We start from the raw sequence: 27,214 nt of genomic DNA, 5'->3' as shown, positions 1-27,214 counted from the left end.
TAAACAATGCAAAAGGGGGGGGGGAAATATAAAATTTAGAAAAGTAATATATATTTGGGTAAGGTGTGCTACTTGAAAGATTCAACCCCTTAAAGGTCAGTTACAACCGTGGTTATCTTGTCCATTAAAGCTGTTCGAGCGTGATAGATGTATTTGGCGAAATTAGCCATATGCTTCACAGTGTCCAACAGGTATAATTGGCGAACAGCCTCTTCTGCCGTCCGTACTCCTATTTGGAGGAGGATAGGTCTTAAATAGATTCTACGAGCTGACAGGAGGACAGGGCAGCATAATCGAATATGGGATAATGTTTCACGCTTGTAGTGACAGAGGCGACATTCCGTGATTTCTGAGCCAGCTTTGACGGAGGGGTATAGCTGTTTTAAGGGGAGCACATGCAGTCTTGCAGCCAGAATCCTTTGAAGGGCTTGCCTGCCCACCGACTGTACCAAATGTGGTTTTAGACCATTTAAAGTATGCGGGGAGCTTTGAGATTCATGGAAGCCTCTGATCGTCAAGGCTTCAATATCCAGGTTTCGTGAGCGAGTTCTTACTTGCTTTCTCATGACTGCCTTGATATTTGTGTATTTTATTATGTTAGGATCCCAGTTTTCTATTGCTAATTCCAGATGCTCTTTGGCTAGAGTCAGGCTGGTTGACCAGGGATTGCCAGATTTTGTGAATATTTTGTTTATTACTTGCTTCATCGAGTTCTCTGGAGCTGTGGTCGTTAAATAGAAATATTTTGCCATGCATACCAATTCTTCCAAGGATTGTCGGGTGAGGTTAAATTCACGGCGGATTAGAGTATTACTTGTGCAAGATGGGAGACAAAATAACTTTTTATAGGCTGCGCAGTTGATCTTTTCGAGGTCTTGCCACAGTTTTCCTGGGAACGCCTGTATGCCGTAATTGACAGAGGGTAATAATTTTGCTTTCAAGACCCGCTGGATTGCCGTGGTGGTCGGGCTTTCCAAGGTTGCGTTTAATTTGCAAATTGCAAAAGTGACCATTTTGGATTTCTGCATGAGCTTGAGTCGGTGAACGTGAGGCCGGCCGGTTTCACTAAGCCATACTCCAAGATAGTTATATGCTTGAGTGGTAGATAACGTGAGCGATCCCAGTCTCCATTTTGTTAGTTTCTTTTTTGGATATCTGCCAAAAATCAGTATTTTAGATTTTGCTTGGTTTGCCACCAGTTTGTTTTTGGCGTTATAGTCTGCTAGTGCAGTTAGCCCTTTTTGGAGACCGACTTTGGTATGATCCAATAGGACCAAGTCGTCGGCATACTGCATCAATTGGAGTCTTGTTCCCCCGATCGTTGGAGTCACCAGATTTGCTCCCTTAAGAGCTTTGCCCAAGTCAGCTGTATATAAGTTGAAAAGGAGCGGGGCAAGGACACACCCCTGCTTTAGCCCTTGATCTGTGCCAATTTTTTCTGTGGCTGATTGGCTCGAAAGTTTGACTCTTACCCACGTCTGGGTATACAGTGATCTGATGGCTTGTAGAAGTTTCGGGCAGATATTCCAACCTGCCAATTTACTCCATAGGATGTTCCGGTCGACACCATCAAATGCTGCTGTATAGTCGATGAAGCAGGCAAAAAGAGGCTGGGCACCCTGGGCCATTGTTTGTTGTATAAAGTATGAGAGGACTATGATGTTATCTATGGTGGAGCCTCCCTGACGGAACCCTGTTTGGTAGAAGGGGAGCAGGTTTTCCTTAGTTGCCCAATGTGTTAGTTCTGTAAGGAGAGAGCTTGCATATGCCTTGCCTTCCACGTCCAGTAGGGCAATCATTCGATAGTTCTTAGGGTCAGTGCTTGCCCCTTTTTTATAGATTGGGTGTAGCAGGGAGCCCCTCCAGGAGTCTGGGACGTCCATCATAAGTCTGCACTCCGCGTACAGCTGGCTCAGGCTCTCGGTCCAAAAGTCGATATCCTCTCTGAAGAGAGAGCCCGGCAGGCCGTTTGGTCCAGGTGCCCCGTTGGGGCGTATTTTTTTCAAGATTGCTCTCAAAACCTTTTTTTCAGCTGGTGTGACATTAGCAAGGAGGGGCGTTGGTTCGGTTGATTCATCAATTAACTGTTCATCACGGGAGGATCTTTTGCATGAGTTTGTTTCTGGGTGTAGAGGGATTTTACATGGGCTACCCAAGTGTTCGCATCAATTGAATTCTCTCTATTACAAGCCCCTTGGCTAAGTTTGTTTATATATTGCCAAAATTCTTGTGACTTGCTAGGAGCAAGCAAGTTAAAGATTATCAACCATTTTTGCTCGGTTGTTTCACGTTTCACCTGCCAGACGATTTTTGTGTGAGCCTTGGCCGCCTCCTTTAGTTCCTTTTTTGCCATTAGCGATCCGGTTGCCCTGTAGGCTCTGCGTTTGGAGTTGAGCACTTTTTTGGATCCCTTTATTGCAGGCTGAAATCCCAGTTTGTATATGGTGTTATCGTGTGCTCTTTGATTGGTGTTCCCTTGAAGCTGTTGGGCTAGATCATATGCGAGGACCCCCCATTCTACAATTCTTCCCTGATCCTTATGGTCAGTCTGCCACCCTTTCCAGGAAAGTTTCCAATCAGCAAACTTGTGAGTTAGGAGCGGTCCCCATTTGATTCTTTTAAGCAGTCTATATAGTTCGTCTCCATTTGTGGTTCCTATGTGACGGAGAGACTGTCTAAAATTTGCATTCATGGTCAGCTCTAATATGAGAGCGGCGTGATCGCTATCGGTCCGAGGTTGGACGGTGTAACGACATATGCTTTTGTAGGTATTCGCTTAATAATATATAGTCAATTGTTGTTTGGTTATTGAAAGTAGGAGGTATCAGTACTGTTGGTTTGTTCTTCATGGAGATGTAGTGTGTTGTTGCCAATTTATAAGCTCCCATTAGGGCATTGAATCTTCTAGTGTTTCCACTATGATGATTTTCGTCAGTTGGGTGCCCTATGTCGTGCAAGTTAAAGTCGCCCAAGATAATTGAATCCATGGCCGCATAACGTACCAATAGGTTTTCAATCTGTTTTAATAGATCGGTGAATTTATCTTTCGGATTCAACCCATGGCAGTTGTAATAAATGTTGATGAGAAGAATTGAAGTCTGGCCCTTGGGCGTTATTAGGCCTTTCAGGATCCCGGCCAGAAACATGTCTGAGTTGTGCCGTATTACTTCAAAGTTCACTTGTAATGCGTGTCTTATATAAATTGAAATGCCCCCTGACGGTCTCCCAAAGATGTTAATCTTTTTTGCGGGTTTGAAGTATTCGGCATAATTACGTAATGGTGTTGCTGAGATGGCCCATGTTTCCTGAACACAAACTATGTCTGCTCCAACCATAAGAGCTACAGCATCTGAGCTTTGCAGGACTTTATGTAACCCTGCGACGTTCCAGGACATTATCTTGATAGTTTGATTGTTTGTGGAACTGATATTGGAGTTTCGGCTAGTGTTGGGAGTTACTTGAGCTGTGTAGTTTCCGGGCTCTTGGTCGGAGCTGGTAATGTATGAAGCAGGTACGGTGCACCAGCTAGTATCCTGCGTGTTCATTGTTATGGGCAAGGGATTATTTGACGGAGACCCTATGTTGGTTTTAGGAAGAGGAGTTTAAAGCCTGGGCCAGCCAAGACCAATCTTTAGTGCCCTGCCCCAATATTGAGCAGGATCGATGACCTCCTACTGTGTGTTTAAAGATTTGTATTGAATTACTGCCCAACTCGGTTGCTTGTGTGCCTCCTAATGAACCATGTAAGATAGATCCGCAGGCAGGTGGGGTTAAACGAGTGGTGTACATGGTTTTCCTCCCCTTTGGATCTTCGTCTCCCTGTTGTCTGTTTTTTCCTTTCAAGATTTCCGGGTATTTCGTCGGTGGTGGGGATTTGATTTTTATTCCCCAGTTATCCAGCTGTGTTTTGTGTCCCTTCAGGGCCTTCGCCATGTTGGAATTGGTGAAGGTTATCTCGGTTGTTTTGTTTTGTTCGCTAGGTCCTGGGCCAACAAAGGTCACACTCTCAATGTCCGTTGATATTATGCTCTCCAGACCCGAAATATTTTTACAGAGGTTCCCTCTGTTGAGGATGTCCCAGCTCCCTTGCGAGATATAATCTGGATATAGCCATACTTTTTGATTTTCAGAATCAGAGTCTAGCGGTTGAGCGGGATTAATTGTGTTTGATAGCGCCATGGAAGCCACAAGGGGCTCTCTTAAGTTATGAGCGTGGTTGGCCCCTGGGCCCCTTACCTCATCAGTCCCTTTTGTTCTTGTGGCGTAAGTATGCGGGGCAGGCCCAGAGGCGATCGTATGTTCCCCCTGTAATCGGTCACCATTATTTCTTACTTGGGTTGAGGTTTGTTCCCCTTGAGCGTTAGCTGTTGATTCCGACTGGCGGCCCTTGTGGGCATTTGTATCTATCAAGACTATTTTTGGTCTGTTGTAGTTCTCACAATTGTGAGCCGGCATGCCCAATACGTGATTCGGGGGGCTACATGGCACGGGAGCTCTATCGGTTGAAGTTTCAGGCAGGTTTTCCCTGGGAGCACCTGTTAGGCTTCTAGGAGTCATTGTTGTGGTGGATGTTTCGTTTATTTGTTTTTGTATGTCTTTCTTTTGGTCTTTAGGGATTTTGCCCCGACTCTTCTCCTCCTCCATGTTCGGTGCTTTGTTCGCCTTGTTTACTGGTGTGAACCAGTGATCAATTTTCTCGTTTGCGTAACTTTTGTCTTTTTTTGCTTTGTTGACTTTTTTTCAATGTTTTCTTATTTTTCCTTGATAAAGGTTGTTGTGCTGAAAGTGGTGAAATTAAATCTTCCAAGTTGCTGGAGCTAATATTAATTGTTTGATTGAGTTGTGAAGGTGCGTTTGGGTTCAGAAGGTTGGGGCTCCGTTGGCTATTAGACTCAAAGTTGGTGTTGCTGGGGGTTTCTTTGGATCTCTCTAGACTGTTCCAGGTCACCTTTGAGCATTGGTTTGGGTGCAAATTGATCTGTGGATTTGATGTTTTCGTCCTATTCACCTCTTGTTTAAGATCCATGACTAAGGTGTTCATTATTTCAGGAAGTTTTTCCAGGGACTGCAGTATCGGGGAGCACCCACAACCCATAGGTTTCATCGTTATTTCTGTGTCCGCCTGCGCTCTGCGTATTAAAGAGTTTAAGTGTTCCAGTTTTGAGTCCACTCCAGAGATAGAGCTTGCTACTGACTGCAGAATGTTTATTTGGATGTCTAGTTTGTCGGCATGCATTAGTGCTGCATTTCCCATGGATATCAGAGCCTCGTTGATTACCGTAAGATGGTTTTCTATCCTTTGTAGGACCAGACTGGATTCCCAGACTGACAAATGTGCGTTCAAGGTTGTTATGCTTTCCTCCAACCCGGAAACCGATTGTTCGCTTCGTTGGGGTCTCACCTCGTCGTCTTCTACCCCCGAGGTTGGTAGACGTCTGCGGGGTTGCCAGGATTGTCAGTAGGCTCGTTTGAGATCTCGGGGATGCACCAGTGGCTTTGGGGAGGGCGGAGGTTTCTGTTTGGGCGTAGAGTAGTTTGTTTAATTCACTACCCCCTGGGACAGCAGTATTTAGTTGTGACTCTGGGGGTTCGTCAGGCAAGCTTTCGAGAACCAGTGCATTGGCTCCTACATCGTTAGCTTTATTTTGGTTATGCTCCTTTGGAAGTTCTTCAATTTGTTTAGTCTTGCCTTTAATAATCAGAATGTTTGGCGAGAGAGGGACGGCTAATGGGGAGTTGTGATTTGGTGTGGTTTTTTCAGTAATGCCTACAGAATTGTTGACGTTAAAATGATGAGTGACCGGCCGGAGGGCTGCAGGAGATGTATTGGTTGATTTTCCATGTGCTGGACGGTTGCTTTGGTTCGGTTGTTGTTGTTGCAAATATTTCCTAATGTCGTTGTCTCCCTTAATGCTATTGCTATTGCAAGTGTTATGGCTGTCGTTTGCATTTGTGTTTTTGTTGCGAGTTCTGCTGTCTGTGTCATCGTTATAACACGGAGTTCCTGAGGTGCCACTAGCCCCGATTATCCTTATATGCCCAAAAACTGATGGGGAGTTGGCTCTTTCTACCCCCACTTGTTCCCCAACATTTATAGGCCTGTCCTGTGCAGTCGAGTCATGTCTTGTACTGTCCACAGGATATAACATCCTGGCCTTTTGGCGTCTCGCTGTTTTGTGAGGACGGTAGTTAGAGTGGGGTTGTGTCAAACCGGCGTTCCTTGTCCGCATGGTGGGTCAACGCTGGTAAGGGCTTAGCTATCGCCTTAATTTTACTGTAGCGTCTGGGCTTTGATGCTATGGTTGCAATGAGTGCCGTGCTTGTTCTCTTACTGCTCAAGGTCAAAGCTGTATAGGTCGGCTGCTGCCGGGAGGGATGAGGGTGAGAGTGAGGCTGTAAGCGGAACAGGATATGAGCGGAGCGCACAGGGGAGACCTGCCGGCAGAGTCGGACCTAGTCGCATCAGCCTAGGTCTACCCCCCGGCTCTTACTTAGCGACCGCCTCTAACGGCAGCCGCGCTCACGTCAGTCTTCTGCAGTCTTTGCAGCCACCTCTCTCCTCCTTGATGCTGCTGAGCCTGGCGGAAAGAGCGGTGATGGAAGCTGTATATCAGTGTGTCCGCTTAGGATCGACCCAGTGCTGGTTGTTGCCCGAAAGGTCTCAGCCTGCGCGCTCCTCTCGCGCGGCTTGGACCATGAACTGTACAGCTGCTATCAACCGGGTTGAGGTGCTGTATTCTGGGCTCCTAATTGCCACTGTGACCCCCTGTGAACCCTGTAGTCGTGGAAAAGTCCGGCTAGATGTGGCTAGATGTGGCCACTCTTGTGTGGGCTTTAAGCAGTTTTTGAGTGATTTTAGTGCAGGTTGTAATAGGGTCCTTTCAAGGAGCTGGCGGGGCTGTGGTTGTAACTAGGGCAGTGTGGCTGAGGCAGAGGAAGAAACCAGGGCGGAAGATTACTAGCGGCAGCACTATTTCTGCCGCCTTATTATTATTATTATTGGGACATTTGTAGAGCGCTGCGTTACGCACACCGGCGTGTCCACGCGCTGAAAGAGGAAGAGGCAGCAGGCAGGGATCACAAAGACAGAGCCGACCATTATTTTGTGTAGAGGAATGTTTTCAGTCTCGCTCGGAACCTGGCTTCCTCCGGCTCCAAGCGCAGGTCCACTGGTAGTTTGTTCCAGTTATTGGCCGCCAAGCATCTGAAGGACCTGCCTCCCATACGGGCTTTCTTGACTCTGGGGATCCTAAGGAGACCGCCCCCTGCGGATCGAAGCGCACGTGTTGGTTGATACACTTCGATCAATTTATTCAGAGGGCCGGGTGCCCTGCCATTCAAAATTCGATGACAGGTACAGAGGGCTTTAAACTCCACTCTTCTCCTTACAGGGAGCCAGTGTAGCTTCTGAAGCGCCGCCTTAGAAGGCGCCCTTTTGGGCAGCCTAAGAATCAAACGAGCTGCCGCATTCTGCAGCACTTGCAGGCGTGCCATGCTTTTCTCCGAAGCCCCCAGGTACAGCAGGTTCCCATAATCCAACCTAGCTGTCACCAGGGCATGAACCAGGGTTTGACGGGCGCTAATCGGGAGCAGGTCGAGGACCTTTCTCAACTTCTTCAAAATCCCGAAGCAGACTCCTACCACCGATTAATCTGGGGGCCAAAAGTTAGATCCGCATCAAACCACACCCCGAGATTGCGTGCCTCTTGACAGGGGGTCGGGGTTGGTCCAAGACAAGGAGGCCATCATGCCGACGACCAAGCAGACTGGGCTCTCCCCACCACCAGCACCTCTGTCTTGTTGCCATTAAGCTTCAAACAATTGATAGCCATCCACTCGGCAAGATCTTTCATGAATGAGCGGAAGCCATCGGCAGCAAGACAGGGCGCGTGCGATAGGGAGATCACCAGCTGCGTATCATCGGCATACGAGACCAATTGGAGACCATGACTCTCCACAATCGAAGCAACCGGCGCGACATACATATTAAAAAGGGTCGGGCTCAATGACGAACCCTGCGGTACGCCTTGGCCCAAGGGAACCCCCTTTGAATAGCAGTCTCCCTGCCTAACTCGGAAGCTTCTCCCCATGAGGAAGTCCTGGATCCATCTCAGCGCGGTGCCAGAGATGCCACCTCTGTTCAGACACTGTAGCAGGATGTTATGAGCTACAGTGTCAAACGCCGCGCTGAGGTCCAACAAGATCAGGGCCATAGTTTGGCCTGCATCCACCCCCTCCCTCAGATGTTCCGTTGCCATAAGGAGGGCAGACTCGGTGGAGTGGCGTGGCCTGAAGCCAAACTGTGTCGCGTGGAGCAATCCCGTCTCTTCCACGTGCTTCATAATTTGAGTATTAACCACCTTTTCTGCCACTTTGGACAGAAACGGCAGGAGGGAGATGGGCCTCAGATTCTCTAATACCTCGAAGCCTAGGTGGGGTTTCTTTCGGAGCGGGAGCACCACCGCCTGTTTCCATCCCTCAGGGAGCTTCCCCGCACTGAAGGAGATGTCCAGGACATGCCTCATATAAGGTTCCAAAACTTCAAGGCTTTCCGCCAGGCGTTTGGGAGACACTGGGTCCCACGGGGACCCTGATTTAACAGAGCGGCACACCACTACTAAGTCCTCAGGTGGAGGGGTGTAGAAGTTAGTGAGGTGCCCTGCCGACTCCGTGTCCGCACAGGCTGCTGCGAGGTCAATCCCTGTTGTCGGGTTGGGGAAAGTCGAGTAGATCTTCTCGACTTTAGTCGAAAAATATTCGGCAATACGGTCACATGACTCCGTAGAGGAACTCTCCGGCTCAGTAGATGATTTTACCGTGGTCAAAGACTTGTAAATACCGAAGAGTTCTTTGGCCGAATTCTTCGACCCCAGGATTTGTCCAGCATAGTAGGCCGCCTTAGACTTTTTGATCAGCCTATGGTGCAGGCGCCTTTTTTCCAAGAACAATTCTCTGGCCTGATTGTCATACGCCACCCTCCATGCTCTTTCAGCTCGCCTACAGTCTGCCTTTGTTAACCTCAGTTCACTACTATACCATGGGGCAGAGCGTTCTTTCCGAGCACCCATGGCAGTGCGGCAGAGAGGGGCTGTCTGGTCAAGCGCTTCAATAATGCGCTGATTCAGATTTAAGACCACTGTTTCAATGTCTTCGCCACCCGGCTGGCCACCCTTACTTAAAGCTTGGTTGAAATCTTTCACCGAGAATTTGGCCCACTTCCTCCTGAGATAGTTGGGGGGTGCCTGACTAGCTTTGTTGGATTTTAGGCTCTGTATGGAGAATGCCACCAGAAAGTGGTCTGTCCAAGGGATAGGCTCTATACCGGACACCTCCACACCTCCCCAGTTAGCATAAACTGGGTCCAGCAGGTGTCCCTGGCGGTGCGTGGGGTCCGATAGCTTCAATTCAAGTTGAAGAGCTAGCATATCCCGGCAGAAGTCCTTAGCCCCTGTATCCTCAGGGCAATTTAAGTGAATGTTCAGGTCTCCTAAAAGGAGGAATTTATCCCTGCGTAGGGTAGCCTCCATAAGATTTTCAAGCAGGCTCTCTCTGAACTTAGTACAGGCCCCTGGCGGCCGATATATCAGACAGCCTTTAATCGTTGTGCCCCCGTTGATTTGGATCGTGAAGACTCCCGCCTCACTCTCCACAATCATCATGCGCTCCAGACAACAGCCCAAAGTATTCCTAAAAATAATAGCAATCCCCCCTCCCACCCCCTCAGGCCTATCCTGCCTAACCCAAGAATAGTTCTCCGGCGTGGCCTCAATAATATCTGAGTCGGAAAGCTGGTCTAACCAAGTTTCCGTGAGAAACATTAGGTCAAACTTTTTATCAAGGATCATCTCATAGACATCAAGTCTATGTTTGCGTAATGATCTTACATTAAGGAGGCCACAAGAAAGTGCTTGCTCCGTAGTGTCCCGCAGCAAGGTAGTAAAGCAGTAGCCGCATTGAGGACAATCCCTATCATCACTCGTCATACCATGCATGCATTTGGATTTAGTGCGCGGTCGGAAGCCAAGGAGCTGCTCCTTAGACCAGCGGATCTTACGACCAGGGGTCGTCACCCTAGCCCGCAACCGGCCGCGGACGGGCGCAGACGGGCTCGACTTTGGCGACACTTCGGCGCGCCTTCGTCGCGCCCGCTGCGCACGTCCGCTGCGCTCCCGGTATGACATCCTCCTTTTAAAGCCCTCAGCCCGTCTGTCTCACCGCGACTAGACCGCTAACCGGCCACTCGCAGGCGGAAACGGAAGTGACTGTCTCTCACCTCCACGCCCTCCGCTCAACGGTGCTAGCCACCCTGTCGGACCGAGGCGTGGAGGAGGGAAGACAAGACAGGCACCCCAAAGCGTCTGGTGAGTCAGGGGGTCCGGGGGGGTTCTAGAAGCCTAAGTCCGCTAAGGGTATGGCTTTAGCTTTAGCGGAGACACTGCTAAGAGTGCATCCAATTACAGTGCAGAAATAAAGATTTTTAAAAATGAAGGTATGCTGTGCAGCACAGTCCGTAAAAGCGCTACGTGAGCACAATTAAAAACACAGTACACAATAACAGCGCGCAAAGCAGCTGCGAGCCCTGCCACTGCTCACTCACCGCCACTCGTCCCACGTTCCTGGATGCCTTTTAAAGCCCTCAGCCCGTCTGTCTCACCGCGACTAGACCGCTAACCGGCCACTCGCAGGCGGAAACGGAAGTGACTGTCTCTCACCTCCACGCCCTCCGCTCAACGGTGCTAGCCACCCTGTCGGACCGAGGCGTGGAGGAGGGAAGACAAGACAGGCACCCCAAAGCGTCTGGTGAGTCAGGGGGTCCGGGGGGGTTCTAGAAGCCTAAGTCCGCTAAGGGTATGGCTTTAGCTTTAGCGGAGACACTGCTAAAAGTGCATCCAATTACAGTGCAGAAATAAAGATTTTTAAAAATGAAGGTATGCTGTGCAGCACAGTCCGTAAAAGTGCTACGTGAGCACAATTATAAACACAGTACACAATAACAGCGCGCAAAGCAGCTGCGAGCCCTGCCACTGCTCACTCACCGCCACTCGTCCCACGTTCCTGGATGCCTTTTAAAGCCCTCAGCCCGTCTGTCTCACCGCGACTAGACCGCTAACCGGCCACTCGCAGGCGGAAACGGAAGTGACTGTCTCTCACCTCCACGCCCTCCGCTCAACGGTGCTAGCCACCCTGTCGGACCGAGGCGTGGAGGAGGGAAGACAAGACAGGCACCCCAAAGCGTCTGGTGAGTCAGGGGGTCCGGGGGGGTTCTAGAAGCCTAAGTCCGCTAAGGGTATGGCTTTAGCTTTAGCGGAGACACTGCTAAGAGTGCATCCAATTACCGTGCAGAAATAAAGATTTTTAAAAATGAAGGTATGCTGTGCAGCACAGTCCGTAAAAGCGCTACGTGAGCACAATTAAAAACACAGTACACAATAACAGCGCGCAAAGCAGCTGCGAGCCCTGCCACTGCTCACTCACCGCCCGCCTTCTGCCTGCCTGTGCCCACCTGCAGCTCACCTGCAGCCTGCAATCGTGTTCTTTCCTGCCGCCCGCTTCTGCTCGCGTCAGCTCACGTCAGCTCTCACCACCAAGGTCTCCGATGTGTTCCGCGGCGGATTTTCTCGGCGGTTCGGCGGTATGGCGGTGCTGGGCCGTAAATCCCCCGCTGCTGCTGCTTGCGGCACCCGTTCCCTGGCACCGGCACTCTGGTTAATCTGCCGCAACTCCTTGTTCGCCTCCTCGCTTCTTGCTGCTCTGCTCTCGCGTCTCACGTGATGTGGGCGTCTCTCTGTCTATGCACCAATCAGACAGTTACCCATGGACAGCCAAGAAGACTCACTGCTTCTCAACGAAATTTTATGCACTCGATAACTGGTGGTTTCACTAGGAGAATCTAGGTCTCCATGGCTCGTGGTTTTCGAATCCACCGTTAAACGTCAAAGGATTTAATCAGTAACTTAGCCTCATAATCCTTCAGAAGTCGATCTGTGCTCGCGATCATCTCCCGCACTTCCGCGTTTGTGGTTACATGAGGACACACATTCATTTTTGTTAGGCACGGGGAGATTAAGTGATTTGCCCAGAATCACAGGATGTTTGGCGGCGTTACCAAGACTCGAACCCAGATTCCCAGGTCCGAGGTCGAGCGCCTTAGCCATTAGGCCAACTCCTCTATACATTTAAAAGGTAAAAGAACCGTGCCAGCAAAGTAGTCCCTTGTCGGCGTGTCTGCGTTGTGCTGTGGGCGTGGGCTGGGGGGCATGACTAACGCTGGGGGCGTGTGGTACGGCCATCACATCATGGGCTGTGGGCATGTGCTGGGGGCGTGACAAACACTGGGGGCGTGACCAACGCTGGGGGCGTGTGTCCGCCCTTCATGCCATGTGAGTCGTACATACAAGCGCCAATTACGTTGCTGCGCAGCATCAAGGGGCACGTTGGGGGCATAACACGCTGGGGGCATGAGAAACGCTGGGGGCGTGTGTCCAGCCTTCATGCCTTGTGAACGCAATTGAGCCACATCAAGGGGCACGCTGGGGGCATGAGAAATGCTGGGGGCGTGTGCTACGTTCCGCCCTTCATGCCATGTGGGTTGTACATTAATCAGAAGATCGTCTGCTGTGGCCGTGTGCTGGGGGCGTGACAAACGCGTTCACCCGGAGGCCCGGTAAGTAACGTTACTGCAGCCTCTCCTGCGCGCTGTTACTGAACTCTCTCATTCAACAAAATTACACGCGCCTGCTACCATTAACCAGGGCTCTAGCTGGGCTCTGGCGGCGGATCAGTACACTAATTACACGCGCCTGATAACATCAACCAGGGCTGCAGCAGGGCCTCAAGCGGGGGAACACGCGCCTGCTAACATCAAACAGGCCTGCATCTGGGCCTCAAGCGGGGGAACACGCAAATGAGCGTGTCTGTGGGGACAATTACTGCAGCCTCTCCTACTTGCTGTCACTCAACTCTCTCATTAAACGGATTTACCCGCGGCTGATAACTCTCTCATTCAACGACATTACACGCGCCTGCTAACATCAACCAGGGCTGTAGCCGGGCTCAGGCGGCAGATCACTACACCAATTACACACGCCTGCTAACATCAACCAGGGCTGCAGCTGGGCCTTCTCCGTCCCTATTCTAATGAAACAAAAAATGTTGTCTACCGTGAGATTTTAAAATAAATTGCCCTTGGCAGATACACACATTGCACACATTCTATTTCATACCCGGACAACGTCGGGACGGGCTGCTAGTATACTATATTTCTGATAAACCTAGTTACTGATTGGTGGAATCTGCCATTATGAAAATACTGGCGCACCTAAAAAAAAAACATAAGAGCTTAGAGCTTCAGAGTTTGAAGGGTAAGAGAGCCATGATGCAATTCATTTTCCAGGTGGGGAGCAAGTTGAAATTGTCGGCCCAGCACCCAATAGGAATTTCTCTAATAAAGCTTGGTGACATTTAGGCATTCAATTAAGTTTCTTGTTGGCTGGTTTTAACAGGTGTAAAGAATTGTAATACATGAGGAATGTTAGAATAATTAGGGCACTTCATTTGTATGCATTTTTACACATTAATAGGATAACCGAATAGACAACTTTACAATCTAGGCAGCCAATGTAGGGTCAGCCTAAAATGTCTCAGTGGGGATATTCGTTATTTTATTTCTGGGATGTGACATATGATTTTGGCATGGACAACTAATTTTATCTAAACTTTTTTTGCATTTAAAGGTATAGAAAACTATGGGAAAAACTGAAATTATTATGTTTAACTAGGGATCATGTCAGCATGAGGTATCCAAGCCTACTTTTCCTTTTCTATTTTGTAAAGGCGTGTCTTTCATGACTGACTTAGCAGGTGCAGTGTAATCTAGGGACAGATTTTCAAAGATTTTTACAAAGAAACTGACATGTTTAGTAAAATTAATTAATGCAATGCTAGTGCATTGCATTACTTTGCATCAAGTAGGCATAAGATGGGTGGTGTAGGGGCATTCCTGTGCATCCACTCATGTATTTTGTGGCAAATCCAATTCTATAAAGACTTGTGCCAAAATGTTGCATCTCCTGGATGCTGACGTAGTGAGGTGAAATATCGTTATTTCTCTGTGTTATTTCCTCTTTGTATGTGTGCTGCATTCTGCAACTTGCATATAGAGAGGAAATAGCCTTAAAGTATACTTTTTGTGCAGGAAAGTATCCCTTCCTGCATAAAAAATATTCTGACCTTAACGCAGACGTCGGTGCACTATGTGTGCCGGTTTTGGAGCTAGGCAGCTACAAGTGTGTCAGTGCATGGAGAGAGCAGAACTGAGCCATTTCTTTGAAGATAAGGCACAGTTCTGCTCTTTCCCATTCACATATACACAGCGCAGTAATTTCAGCTGTGTGCACTCTGTAAATATGCAACCCCAATGTCTGCAATAATCATGTTGGAATCTATCTCGAACATCTTGACAATTCTTAAATCATGATTTAACTGCCTGTATTGCTGATTCTGTTCCATGAACCATAAAGAACACTGATTGAGCTATTTCCAGTATTTCTTCTTTAACAAGGTGGCATTGTAGCTGCTTGTGAGCCAGAATTTCAAGCAGTTTAGAGATAAATGGAAGTTCAGCATCTGGGTGTTATGTTATGATGATTTGTACGGTACTCTATCACTCAGGAGGATATCCAGGAGCTAAGCAGGTGAGGGTCTAGCCAGATCTCGGCCCTAGTAAGGTGGTCTCTTGCAGCTGACAGATGCTCTGTGTGTGATGTTCTATTTGCATGTCAGTGTGTGTGATTCGTTTGTGTGTTGTGATTCATTCAGATGTATGTTGCAAGTGTAGTGTGCATTACTTGTGTGTCTGTCACATGCACTTAGGGTCTATTCTTGTCCCTGGGTTTGTTTTGAGTGCATCCTTGGTGTTTTCTCTTCTTATATTTGACCTGTCGCTTCTCAGGATTGTGCATATGCAAGCATGTGTTACACTATGACACCATGTAGACTTGATGGGTGGTGTGGTATGTCTGTCTGTGCTTTCTTATTGGCCCATTACTCCCAGTTTGTGTCCATGATTGTTTTGAGATGATGCACTTCTTGTCTGTGTTGGGATGTGTTGTTGTGTGCATTGCTCCAGAGTGATGATGTTGTGTACTCCTGTTCTGTCCGGGCTCCATTTGCCTTTCCACAGTTTTACTGCACATGTCTGGGCTTGTTGTACTTCTGTGTATGTTGTTAGTGATTTTTGTGTTTGGCTGTTGTTTTTGTGGCAGCATTAGTTCAGGCATCCCTGAGTGTGTGTGTGATGTTTGTGGATGCCCCCCAGGGAGTGTGATTGTTTGTCAGCATATTGACTGGACATTATTGGCACCATTCGGTGTGTTTGACACTTGTGTTGAGTGCTGCAGGTGTGAGGTTGGTGGGGGTATGTGTGAAGGATCCAACTTGTGTTTGACAGTCATGGAGTGTAACAATAGGCCCTGTGTGCTGTGCTGCTGACATACACCTGTCAAGTAGTTGGATCCCGATGTGTGGCTGAACACTGACTTCAGAGACTTTCTTTCATCCCTGTGCCTATGCATATGGGTTGTCTTGCTGTCTCCCTGAGTTGTTGCACTGAGGTGACTGTAGTTTCATTTCACTCACTGTGCCAGCCATGTGTGATTGGTGGGCTAGGGGTGTTGTTATATGTTCCTTCTCTTACATCCCATTCCTTGTCCTCCATGGCTGCTGATATCTGGTCTGTGTATTTGGCTTTGTATCAGTGTGGGGTGTGTCTAGTTGAGTGATTGTTCATATTCATTGTGAGTGTTAATTTTGTGATTGGACTCAGTTTGCTTGACATGAGTGTTGTGCGGGTGTGGTGTTAGGGTTGCCCATGCCCTGAGCTTATGTGCTGTGTGTTCCTGTGCAGCACCACCTGCTGTGACGGTCTCCCTGGTTGTTTGGTGTGTGGTGCAGGGTGTAGGTTCACCTGGCTTGTTATTGTGCTTGGGGGTGCACAGGAGGGGCACTTAGCATGTTCCTTAATGGGTGTGGGGGGCCTGGTGTGTGGAGAGTGGAGGGGTGGACCTATGATCTTTGCGGACTGCCCATGCCTGGCACTGGCCCTGCCTTCTACATTGTGCGCATGTTTTCCCGCGTCTTCACCGCTGCGGTGACGTGACCAGGACATTGCAATGATATTGCAGTTGATGAGTGACCTGGATGCGATGGGTGATTTAGTGACAGTTAGGACATGTGTGGGTACACTTGTGGATTTGTTCCTGTCCCCACCAGGGTGCCTGGTGTGGACAGGAACCGTTTGTCCGCCCATGAGTTGTGTGTTGTGGTTGTGTGCGGAGTTGTGTGTTTTCGTACCTGCGGCGGCGTCCACGACGGTGCATGACTTGCTGGTAGTGTATCAGGCATAGCACCAGGAAGACGTGTAGAGCTGGATCCATTGTGGTCCGGACTGAGTGATGTGGACCGGGAGTCTGGTTTGGCGCTCCGCAGTCGTGCTTCCGCCGTCTCTGGTTGGGTGGTTTCTCCGCTGCTGTGTGACTGGCTGTTTGGGGCATCATGATTTGTACAGCAGTTGGGACGTCATTCCGCACGGCGGTGGGTCTCTATTGACTTCCACCGCTGCGGTGGCGGGTGCATTTTTATGTCAGTTCACGTCGCACCATGGCGGAGGGGAATGGGCTATGTTTGCCCATAGTAATATGGCAGCCGCGAGGACCGCTGCTCGCGGGCGGAAAATGGCATTTTCTGCCAGCACCGCGGTGGTACCTCCACCCACCATCATAATGGGCCCCTAAGTCTCAGTCACTCTGACTCACTTATACTCACTTACTGGCACTCAATCTCACACATTGTCACTCACTAACTGTCACTGTCACTCACTTTTATTCAATCTCTTGTCACACATATACATACACTTACACACACTCTGTCTCTCATATAAACAAACTGTCACCCACAAGTACGCTCCCAACATACATTTAGAAGATTTATTTCTTCACCTCACCTGCCAGGAAAGTCCTATTCCTTCTAATTGTACTCCACTTGTATTACTTTAATGGAGAATAATGTAAAAGTATTCACTATTGTAATACAAATTGGCAGAAAACAAGGATAGTGGCACCCAAACTGACACCTCTGAGGCCTGGGGTCGCAAAGTCAGTGCCGAGGTCGCAAGGGGCAAGGTAAGGGTTGCAGCTGTGACCCCTGATGACCCCAATAGGACAACAATGCCTATTGGGCTTGGGCTCCACTAATAATTCAAGACAAGGGCTGCCATAATTATACTTAAATTGTTATTTTGAGAGGTATATTAGATCCACAACCCCTTAATATGTGGGAAATATAAATATGATTTAGAATATATAAAATAACTATTAAATGTTCTTTCACATCTCCATTTGTCATGTATTTATTTTATTATTTTTGTAAGGTGCTCACACCGTCAGAAAGCTTCTAGAGAGCAATAATGAAAACATAACATAATCACAGATATCTGGGATCCCCTCATGTGGTTTATACAAATATTTATAGACATATATAATATACATTGCAAAGTTTTTTATCTTGGCTATGACTGGCATGGAGAGTGAAATAAAGTTGTGACAAACCTTCTTATGATAAAGTGACATTATTGCACATTGTTTATGCTATTCTCCTACCTACGTTTTAGGTTTCACCTACAGTGTACATGCACTGTCAGGGAAAGCTATTGTATAGTGAAAAAAAAGTTGAAAAAAGATTTAGAGCCTGTCCATTACTTACCAGTACTTATCATAGGCTGGCTCCAACGTTACCCTTGTTTCCTTGTTTCTTACTGGTCCCACCTCATGCTTCCTGCCAACTGCTCAATTCATCCTACATTATTCCCAGGGCTTCTGCCTATGCCGTGGAGCATGTACCCAGCACAAATTTCTTTCTACAGCCAGTGTCCTTCCTCTGCCCATAGGCTCCTGCAGGTGCTCCTTTTTTTTTTACTCTTGATCATGCACTCTAAGAGTGCATGGCAGTGTACGGTCTCCTCACCCCCTGCCCTTCTCCCACTCCCCCATGGCACACACATATTGCTCTCCTCCCTGTTTGCTTTCCCCACCCATGCCCTCCTCTTGTTGTCTGTTGTTTGTTTAACCCCTTCCTCACACCCTGCGCTCGAATTCCGCTGTACGTTTCTGGGTCCCTACACTCCTACTTCTATCCATGGTCCACCTACCCCGTCATCTATCCTTGTTTTGCTTGCTCCTGCACTGTTTTACACATGTTGCACAGCAGCGCTGGTTGCTGGGCAATATGTTGGAAAGGAAAAAAGGTGCTATAACGCGGTCCAATGCTGGCTGCGTCATAGCACTTTTTCCTTACCTTAAGTTCACCCTGATGTGCAACATTTCTAAAAAACATTAACAAAACCGATAGATCTCGCAAGGGTGAAACCTATTGACTTTGTGAATGGTTGTGATATGTTTTCGGTGGTAACGAAGGAGGCAGTAACAACGATGAGGTAAGAAGCAAGCTTTATTTGAAAAGCAGTTGTACACGACCAGCAGGGCAGCAGGGAAGCCAGTAACTGCCACCCTTAAGAACCTTGGGACAGTGTAGAACTAGAATGATCATTCAATGTTCAGATGATCAATCTAGTTCTCCCCGCATCTTAAGGCCCAACACATCTTCCCCCTTTTTCTTTTACAAAAACATGGCACAAAATGAAAGAACAACAGAAACACAAGATTGGTAAGGAAAACAAGGCAAGCTAAATACAGTATAAACATAAAATGAATAAGGTAAATAGAATACAAGGATTTGCAAAAAGAAACCAGAAAAAGAAAAACTATCCAGTAAGGTTCTGATACCATTATGGCACATAATCACGTAACCATTGCTGTCACGTCTTAACCCTGCAGGACCTAATAGGCCCCTGTTCAGAGGAAGAAGAATCTCTTGTCATAAGATCGTTACCACAGCCATCTAATCTCTTTTGTATGGCCAACTTCTCTTTATTCCACCATTTGCCATCATCCAACTGACCCACACATCTCTTAACACACACAACTCTTCTGGGCCCACAGAATTTTGAATGACCTTTGGCAATGATCCCAGGTAATCTCACATGCACCTCATCTCCAACTTTAACTTGCAAGAGTCTACTGCACTCTTTGGAGACATACTTACTCTGTACACACTCTCTTTGGGTAGTTATATCAGACGACTTCTTATGCCCATCCATGGTATCACACATCCAGGGACGCACCAACCTATTGGCAGCCACCCTCCCTTTTAATACAACAAAAGGAGACAGACCAGTGGAAGCACACGGAGTGGTGCATAAGGCCCAAATGAGATCTTACAATTCTTTATGCCACTCCAAACCACCGGCAAAGGACAATTGTATATTATCCTTGATCACACGGTAACAGCTTTCCACCAGGTCATTGCTGCTGGGATGATAGAGAGAAGTGGTAACATGTACCACACCCCACTTCTTCATGAACTAACAAATTCATCCAATTTAAACTGAACCCCATTGTCTGTGATAATCTCCATGGGGACTCCTTCACGCATGAATAACTCATGTAAGAATTTGATCACCTCCACAGTGTTGGCATTCCGCACAAACTTCACCTCGAGCTAACGAGAACAATAATCCACAAGGATGATACCATATCTCTGACCCTCACTCAGCTACGAAATTCGTTTTATTAATTAAATTGTTTACTTACCTCCAATTATCCATATTCCGGTTTTTAGCAACCCGCCCCGCCTTTCTGCCCCACCGGAACTCCCTCCACAGGCCACGGCTGTTTTGAGGCCTGATTGCAGAAGTGGACTTGTGGGCATCATGGTGACGCTGAGATAAATGGGAAAGTGCTAAAAGATCAATGTAGACAGATTTCTTTTTAGATTTTTGTTTTGGGGCATGTTTATTCTACAAGCCAATGAAGCCAATTCTGAGGACTTGTGAACTCAGCCACCCATAAATGCAATCATGATCAAAGGTACCTATATTCCCCAAACAGACACGAGGTTCTTGCTGAGAACACTGAAAGATTTTATTATTTGGGAATCAGTCCATCTTTCCACATATTACAAATCTATAGTAGATCGAGTGTCTTTCCAAAATAGCACTTTCCTTCACCTTGCAATACACCTTGTCCAGTTGATTGTTTAGGTTTTGAGTGTGTATTTCCGAGTGGTTTACTATGCGTGTTGGACTTCCATCGTCAACATATATATAGTACGAAAGAAAAATAAAAGACCTTTTTGTAAATTTACAGATGTGACTGCCAACATCTTGGGCAGCTATCACACACTGGGGTGCCAATTAACCAATAAAAGCAAACAATGTCACTGAGACAATCAATCAATCAATCAATCAATGACACTTATAGAGCGCGCTACATACCCGTAGGGTCTCAAGGCGCTTAGGGGAGGGGGGGGGGGTGCCGCTACTGCTCGAACAGCCAGGTCTTCAGCTTCTTCCTGAAGGAGAGGTGGTCTTGGGTCAGGCGCAGGTCGGTCGGGAGGGAGTTCCAGGTCTTGGCGGCCAGGTAGGAGAAGGACCTTCCTCCTGTAGTTGCTCTTCGGATGCGGGGGACGGCGGCGAGGGCGTGGTTGGCTGAGCGGAGGTGGCGTTTGGGAGCGTAGAAGTTGATCCGGCTGTTGAGGTAGCCCGGGCCTTGGTCGTGTAGGGCTTTGTGTGCGTGGGTGAGGAGGCGGAAGGTGATTCTTTTGTTGACGGGGAGCCAGTGAAGGTCTCTCAGATGTCCGGAGATGTGGCTGTGTCGTGGGATGTCGAGGATGAGTCTGGCTGAGGCGTTCTGGATCCGCTGGAGTCTCTTCTGAAGCTTGGCGGTGGTACCGGCGTAGAGGGCGTTGCCGTAGTCCAGTCGGCTAGTGACGAGGGCCTGGGTGACGGTCTTCCTGGTCTCGGTGGGGATCCACCAGAAGATCTTCCGTAGCATGCGTAGGATGTTGAAGCACGCCGAGGAGACGTTGTTGACTTGCCTGGTCATGGAGAGGGAGGAGTCCAGGATGAAGCCCAGGTTGCGTGCATGGTCTGTCAGTTTGGGTGCGGGGCCCAGGGCGGGAGGCCACCAGGAGTCGTCCCAGGCGGAGGGTGAAGAACCCAGGATGAGGACCTCCGTCTTGTCCGAGTTCAGTTTCAGGCGGCTGGTCGTCATCCACTCGGCTACCTCTTTCATCCCTTCGTGTAGGTTGGCTCTGGCGGTGGCGGGGTCGTTGGTCAGGGAGAGGATCAGCTGGGTGTCGTCGGCGTAGGAGATTATGCTGAGGTTGTGTTGGCGTGCGATGGCCGCGAGGGGGCTCATGTAGACGTTGAAGAGGGTGGGGCTCAGAGAGGATCCTTGAGGGACGCCGCAGATGACTTCGGAGGCCTCTGACTTGTACGGTGGTAGGCGGACTCTCTGTGTTCTTCCGTTGAGGAAGGAGATGATCCATTCCAGCGCCTTGTCCTGGATTCCGACGTTGCTGAGGCGCTGTACTAGGGTGCGGTGGCAGACCGTGTCGAATGCCGCGGAGAGGTCTAGGAGGATGAGGGCCGCTGTTTCTCCGTTGTCCATCAGGGCTCGGATGTCATCGGTGGCGGCGATGAGGGCGGTCTCGGTGCTGTGATTGGCTCGGAAGCCGGACTGTGAGGGGTCGAGGGATCCATTCGTCTCGAGGAAGGTGGCCAGCTGCTTGTTGACGGTCTTCTCGATGACTTTGGCTGGGAACGGGAGGAGCGAGATGGGGCGGTAGTTCTTGAGTTCGGTGGGGTCCGCTGTTGGTTTCTTGAGTAGAGCGCTGAGTTCGGCGTGCTTCCAGCTCTCAGGGAAGGTGGCGGTCTCGAAGGATGTGTTGATGATGTCTCGCAGGTGGGGTGCGATGACAGCGTCGGCCTTGTTGAAGACGTGGTGAGGGCAGGGGTCGGTCGGTGATCCGGAGTGGTTGGAGTTCATCGTGCGGATGGTGTCTTCGGTGCTGATCGGGGTCCAGGCGTGGAGGGTGGTGGTGGGGGGAGGTTCTTCGGTCATGGTGTGCGTTGGTTGTTTGCTGAAGCTGTTGTGTATGTCCGCGATCTTGTTGTGGAAGTAAGAAGCGAGGGAGTTGCAGAGGTCTTGCGATGGGGTGATGTCGTTGGTTCCTGCGCTGGGGTTGGATAGCTCTTTCACGATGTTGAAGAGTTCCTTGCTGTTGTGCGCGTTGTTGTCCAGCCGGTCCTTGAATGCAGTTTTCTTGGCGGCGCGGATCAGCTGGTGGTGCTTCCGAGTGGCCAGTTTGAGGGTGGTCCTGTTGTCCGGTGTAGGTTCCCTTCTCCAGACTTTCTCGAGGGCTCGGCAGTTCTTCTTGGAGCTCTTGAGTTCGTCGGTGAACCATGGGGCTTTCTTGCTGCCGGGTCTGCTGGGCGGGGTTCTCAGCGGGGCGAGCTCGTCCGCGCAGATGCTGATCCACTTCGTGAGGTTGTCGGCGGCCTGGCTGGGGTTCGCTGAGCTGGCAGGAGGGTGCTGGCTCAGGGAGGTGGCGAGCTGGTCTGCTGTGATCTTGTTCCAGCTTCTGCGGGCGGCCTGTTGCTGGTGGTGGTGAGTCGTCGTTCTCTTGAAGGTGAAGTGGACGCAGCTGTGGTCCGTCCAGTGGAGTTCTGTGGCGTGGCTGAAGGTGACGGCTTTGCTGGATGAGAAGACGGCGTCGAGTGTGTGTCCGGCGAGGTGGGTGGGGGTGGACACCAGCTGCTTGAGTCCCAGATTGGCGAGGTTGTCGAGCAGGGTGCTGGTGTTGCGGTCGTTGTTGTTCTCCAGATGGAAGTTGAGGTCCCCCAAGAGGATGTAGTCAGCGGAGGGGAGGGCATGCGGGCTGACGAAGTGGGCGATGTCCTCGCTGAATTGTGTGCGTGGTCCCGGTGGTCTGTAGATCAGGGTGCCTCTAAGGGTGGTGTTCGGGTTGGTGTGGATCTGGAAATGCAGGTGTTCGGCGCTGGTCAGGGTGTTGTCGGTGCTGGTCGTGAGACGGATGGTGTTCCTGTGGATGATGGCGATGCCTCCTCCCATCTGGTTGGCATTGCGGTCCCTCCGGATGATCTTGTAGCCCTCTGGGATGGCGATGGCGATGTCGGGGGCTGAAGAGGCGTTCATCCAGGTCTCCGTGAGGAAGGCAACGTCAGGGGCTGTGGCGTCTAGGAGGTTCCAGAGTTCGATGGCGTGTCTGTGGACGGAGCGGGTGTTGAGCAGGATGCACTTGAGGTGGGTGCTGCTGGTGTTCGACTTGGCGGGTGCTGGTGCGAGGCAGGTCCGGATGCAGGTGAACTTGCAGGCGTGGCAGCTGAAAGGTCCGTGGGTGCGTCGTGGGGTGGCTTGGTGGCAATCTGGGAGTCGGCTGGTGTTGAGTGCGATGAGGGTGGCGGCGGAGTACGTCAGGCGGGTCGGTCGGGGTCCTCGTGGGCCAGGGGTCCTGGCGCTGGTCGCGATCCGGTCGCGGACGGGCGCAGACGGGCTTACCTTTGGCGCGCCTTCGGCGCACAATCGGCGCACCCGCTGCGCGTGGCCGCTGCGCGTTCGCACGGTCGCCATATAAGGCGAAGTGCGCGGGTGGGCGGAGCAGCTGGGAGGCGGGAGCGGGGAGGGAACAGAAGAAAAAAAGGGGCGGGGTCTGCGGTGGTGGCGGGAAGCGGGGAGCGGGGAGGGAAGACGGGGGGCGGCGAGGAGGGCGGGAAACAGAAGGAGGACGCTAACACGGGCTAAACTAATGCCAAAACAAGCACAAATGTAGACCAAAACAAGCTAACACGGGCAAAACACTAGGAATAAAAATAACAAGCACAAATGTAGAACAAAACAGGCTAACACGGGCAAAACACTATGAAAAAAATACAAGCACAAATTTAGAACAAAACAGGGTAAAACCGACGACAGCAGGGTCAGCCGGCAGCGAGGCAGGCAGCGAGGCAGAGAGCGAGGAAAGGGGGCACACGCAGCAGCTGGTGGCCGTGCGGCGCGGGGGTGTCCCACAAGTGGGTCACACTTACCTGTGTCGCACGGTCGCCATATAAGGCCAAGTGCGCGGGTGGGCGGAGCAGCTGGGAGGCGGGAGCGGGGAGGGAACAGAAGAAAAAAGGGGCGGGGTCTGCGGTGGTGGCGGGAAGCGGGGAGCGGGGAGGGAAGACGGGGGGCGGCGAGGAGGGCGGGAAACAGAAGGAGGACGCTAACACGGGCTAAACTAATGCCAAAACAAGCACAAATGTAGACCAAAACAAGCTAACACGGGCAAAACACTAGGAATAAAAATAACAAGCACAAATGTAGAACAAAACAGGCTAACACGGGCAAAACACTATGAAAAAAATACAAGCACAAATTTAGAACAAAACAGGGTAAAACAGACGACAGCAGGGTCAGCCGGCAGCGAGGCAGGCAGCGAGACAGACAATAAAGGCACTATTTCAGGTAAGGAGCACTTGTCAATGCTTTGTGCTTTGGTTGAAAGAGCTGCAGTGTCCAGCTAGCACTGAACAGAAGGGATATTTTGAAGGGCATCTCATTAAGGACAAGTACAAGGAACCGTGGTTCAGATCTCTAGTTATGAATGCGGTCTATTCCCACATTTGAATAGCACTGACATGGGGCATTATTCCCTTCTTTTCCAAGAGCAAAAAAAAAAAAAATACTTCTTTACTTGCAGACAGATCCTGAAGGCGTTTCTAACATTGAAAACAGTTTAGGGTCAAAAAGGCAGACTCGGGCATGAATATGCGACATGCCCTCTCTGGGAATCATGTTCCCTGTCTGCTGCCCTCCCCCCGGGTGCCCGGCTCAGCCACACGCCTCTGCGATTCCTTACACATCATTAGTTTCCGACTTGAATGCGAGAAATTACTGTAAGAATGAAACTGCCCACGGCGTGCCAGGGCATATAAACAAGACGTCACACACACTCCCTCCTTCAAGCTCTGGTATAACGGCGAACAATGTTCATGACAATATCTTGATCAACTTTAGCGGTTGGTTTTGGTTTTGTACTCTTTGTACAATTTCTCCTGTACCTACCTACCTTCGTGTTTCATTTGTGCTGAACCTCCATTTCCTGGTTTTCTTCTGCTGGTAGTTTTCAGGATGTCTTCTCTCGGCAGGCTTTAGAATTTCCTCTGTGCTGTTTGTCTCATCTTATTCCGTGAAGCGTGCTTTCTCGAACAGCCATCACCTGCCATCCCGGTACAACTTCCCCTCCGTTTTCTGCGCATTTTATTGGCTGTCTCCCTTCAAGCACTGCACTTAGCGCGGCTACGTCAAGGAGCATCATGGACGCCTGGAAAGCTCGTGCTTTGCACTCAGGCGACGGTGGCGGGAAGGTAAAATGCAACTGGTGGGGCCTAGCTGCTGTGGCCCTACTCTTGTGTGCTGTGTTGAACACCGCGTGCACGATTTTCCTCCTGACGCAGTGGCACAGTGTAATGGATCGTATGCAGGAACTGGAGGGCAGCCGAGAGAGCCCCGATAATCCCTACCCTCTCAAGCAGCTCATCACAGAGTTACAACGGCAGAAGTCCCAGGACCTCTCAGAAAGTCAAGTCTCCCGCAACAAGCGTAGCCATCATCACCTGCGCCATCACCATGACTACTCCGAGGAGCCCAACCACATCCGAGCCGAGAACGAAGACATGCTGATGATGATGACGTACTCCATGGTGCCGGTAGGTTGAACTTTCTTTGAGAGAAAACTATTTGAGATTGTTCAGGGGCAAATTACAGCATGTTGTTAATAGACGTTAGCATGGGGCAAATAGAAAATAACCACACTGCTTACATGCACAGGCCGGTTCCTCTTACTAAATTACGTTTGGAGCAAAACACGCATAATACTGTTATCCAAGATAGATTATGTTTGGTTCCTCACAAAATAGCATCTGGAGCCACAAAGTCTCTCCTTTTAAAACCATCCAGCTTTGAAATGCTTTTTGGTGATGCTGAACAGCATCGATAAAAAGTAATGCCTTTTGACGGTGCGGTTTTTTTTTCTCCAGAAAAAACAATAGTGTCATGACTCAGCTCCTGTTGGCCGTCGCGTCATTCTGTTGGGTTTCATGCGTCATCACGACGCAGGCACAATTTTCCATTATTTTTTATTTGACCTGTGTAAGCTAGTAAAATAGATTTGTCACTAAAAGAGAGAAAATCTAAGTGCTCAAAATTTCTTTTTTGGAGGGTGCGCAGCAATTTGAAGCGGTGGGCGGTAACACAAAAGCGGCTAGAGAAGTAGACTAGGGTAAGCAACAGAGAGTGGAGAAAGAAGGGAGAGGGCAACACGAATTCAGGGCGAGAAGCGCGCAGGGGAGAAAATAACTCAGGAGGTGGGGTGAGAATTACAAGAGGGCAGTGGTCGAAGTGGAGAAAAAAAGTAGGGGAACTGTGGGTGGAGAATCAGGGGGCGGGAATAATCGAAGATTGAATCAGTGGGCGGAGTCAGAGGTGTGGCTAGAAATAGCAAAACATACCAATTTTTAGTACGTTTAGCATTTTACTGACCAGTTACAGCTAATAACGTTATTTAATTAAAAAATGGATAAACATATTTATTTGAGGTTTAATTCAGGAATAAGCAAACACTCATAGGGAATACAGGTTTATGTAAAGCGTGTGAAATATAAGCAGGAACAACATGTTACCTTAATGCTTTTACTCTCATTGTTCAGAAATCCATGATTATTTTTTGTCTCAAACATTGAGGTCATGAATACAGGGCTCCTCCTGTACACATGTGTTAAGCAGTGCTCAGAAGAGAAAGGGACTCTTCAGGAGAATCTAGACTCACGGAAACCAACAAAGGCTCCTTCATATTCCTGTCAGCCAGCTGGCTGCTCAATCATAAGATAACAAAAAGAACAACTGGTGGACAGAATGCAGGAAAATATCATACATTCACCCCAGTACAGAGATCTGGGCCTAAATCCATTGTTTCTATGCTCACCATGCTATTCCAGTTTGGACCCAGCCATATGCAAATCAGTCTTGACCCTGCGTCCAATGGGAACAGTCCAGCCCGAACTGCCAAGCCAGGTCCTCCCTGGACTGGAAACAAGCATCCTAGGACCGGTTGCGGGCTTTCAGCCCTCATCAGCCAGGATAGCTTGATTCCAGTGGCATGGAGAGCACAGGACTCATGTCTGAGCATACCTGTCCCACTCGGGTGACAAATGCAAAACAAGCATTTGCAATGCAATAATAGGTCTCGCATTTGCGAAAGT

General features: G+C 49.4%; 1 protein-coding gene across 1 annotated transcript in view; it reads left to right on the top strand.

Moving 5' to 3' along the window:
• The first annotated feature begins 24,901 nt into the window (after positions 1-24,901).
• GLDN (gliomedin) overlaps positions 24,902-27,214 on the top strand; it is a 600,890-nt gene continuing 598,577 nt past the window's right edge. The window contains exon 1 of the mRNA XM_078684820.1: positions 24,902-25,663. Coding sequence (XP_078540946.1) covers positions 25,271-25,663 — 393 coding nt within the window. The 5' untranslated portion in view covers positions 24,902-25,270. The remainder of the gene's footprint in view (positions 25,664-27,214) is intronic.

The sequence above is a fragment of the Lissotriton helveticus genome, chromosome 3_2, assembly GCF_964261635.1.
Source record: "Lissotriton helveticus chromosome 3_2, aLisHel1.1, whole genome shotgun sequence".
In the NCBI taxonomy this organism is placed as follows: Eukaryota; Metazoa; Chordata; class Amphibia; order Caudata; family Salamandridae; genus Lissotriton; species Lissotriton helveticus.
The sequence above is the reverse complement of the archived record's forward strand: the minus strand, read 5'-3'. Positions and strand labels throughout refer to the sequence as shown.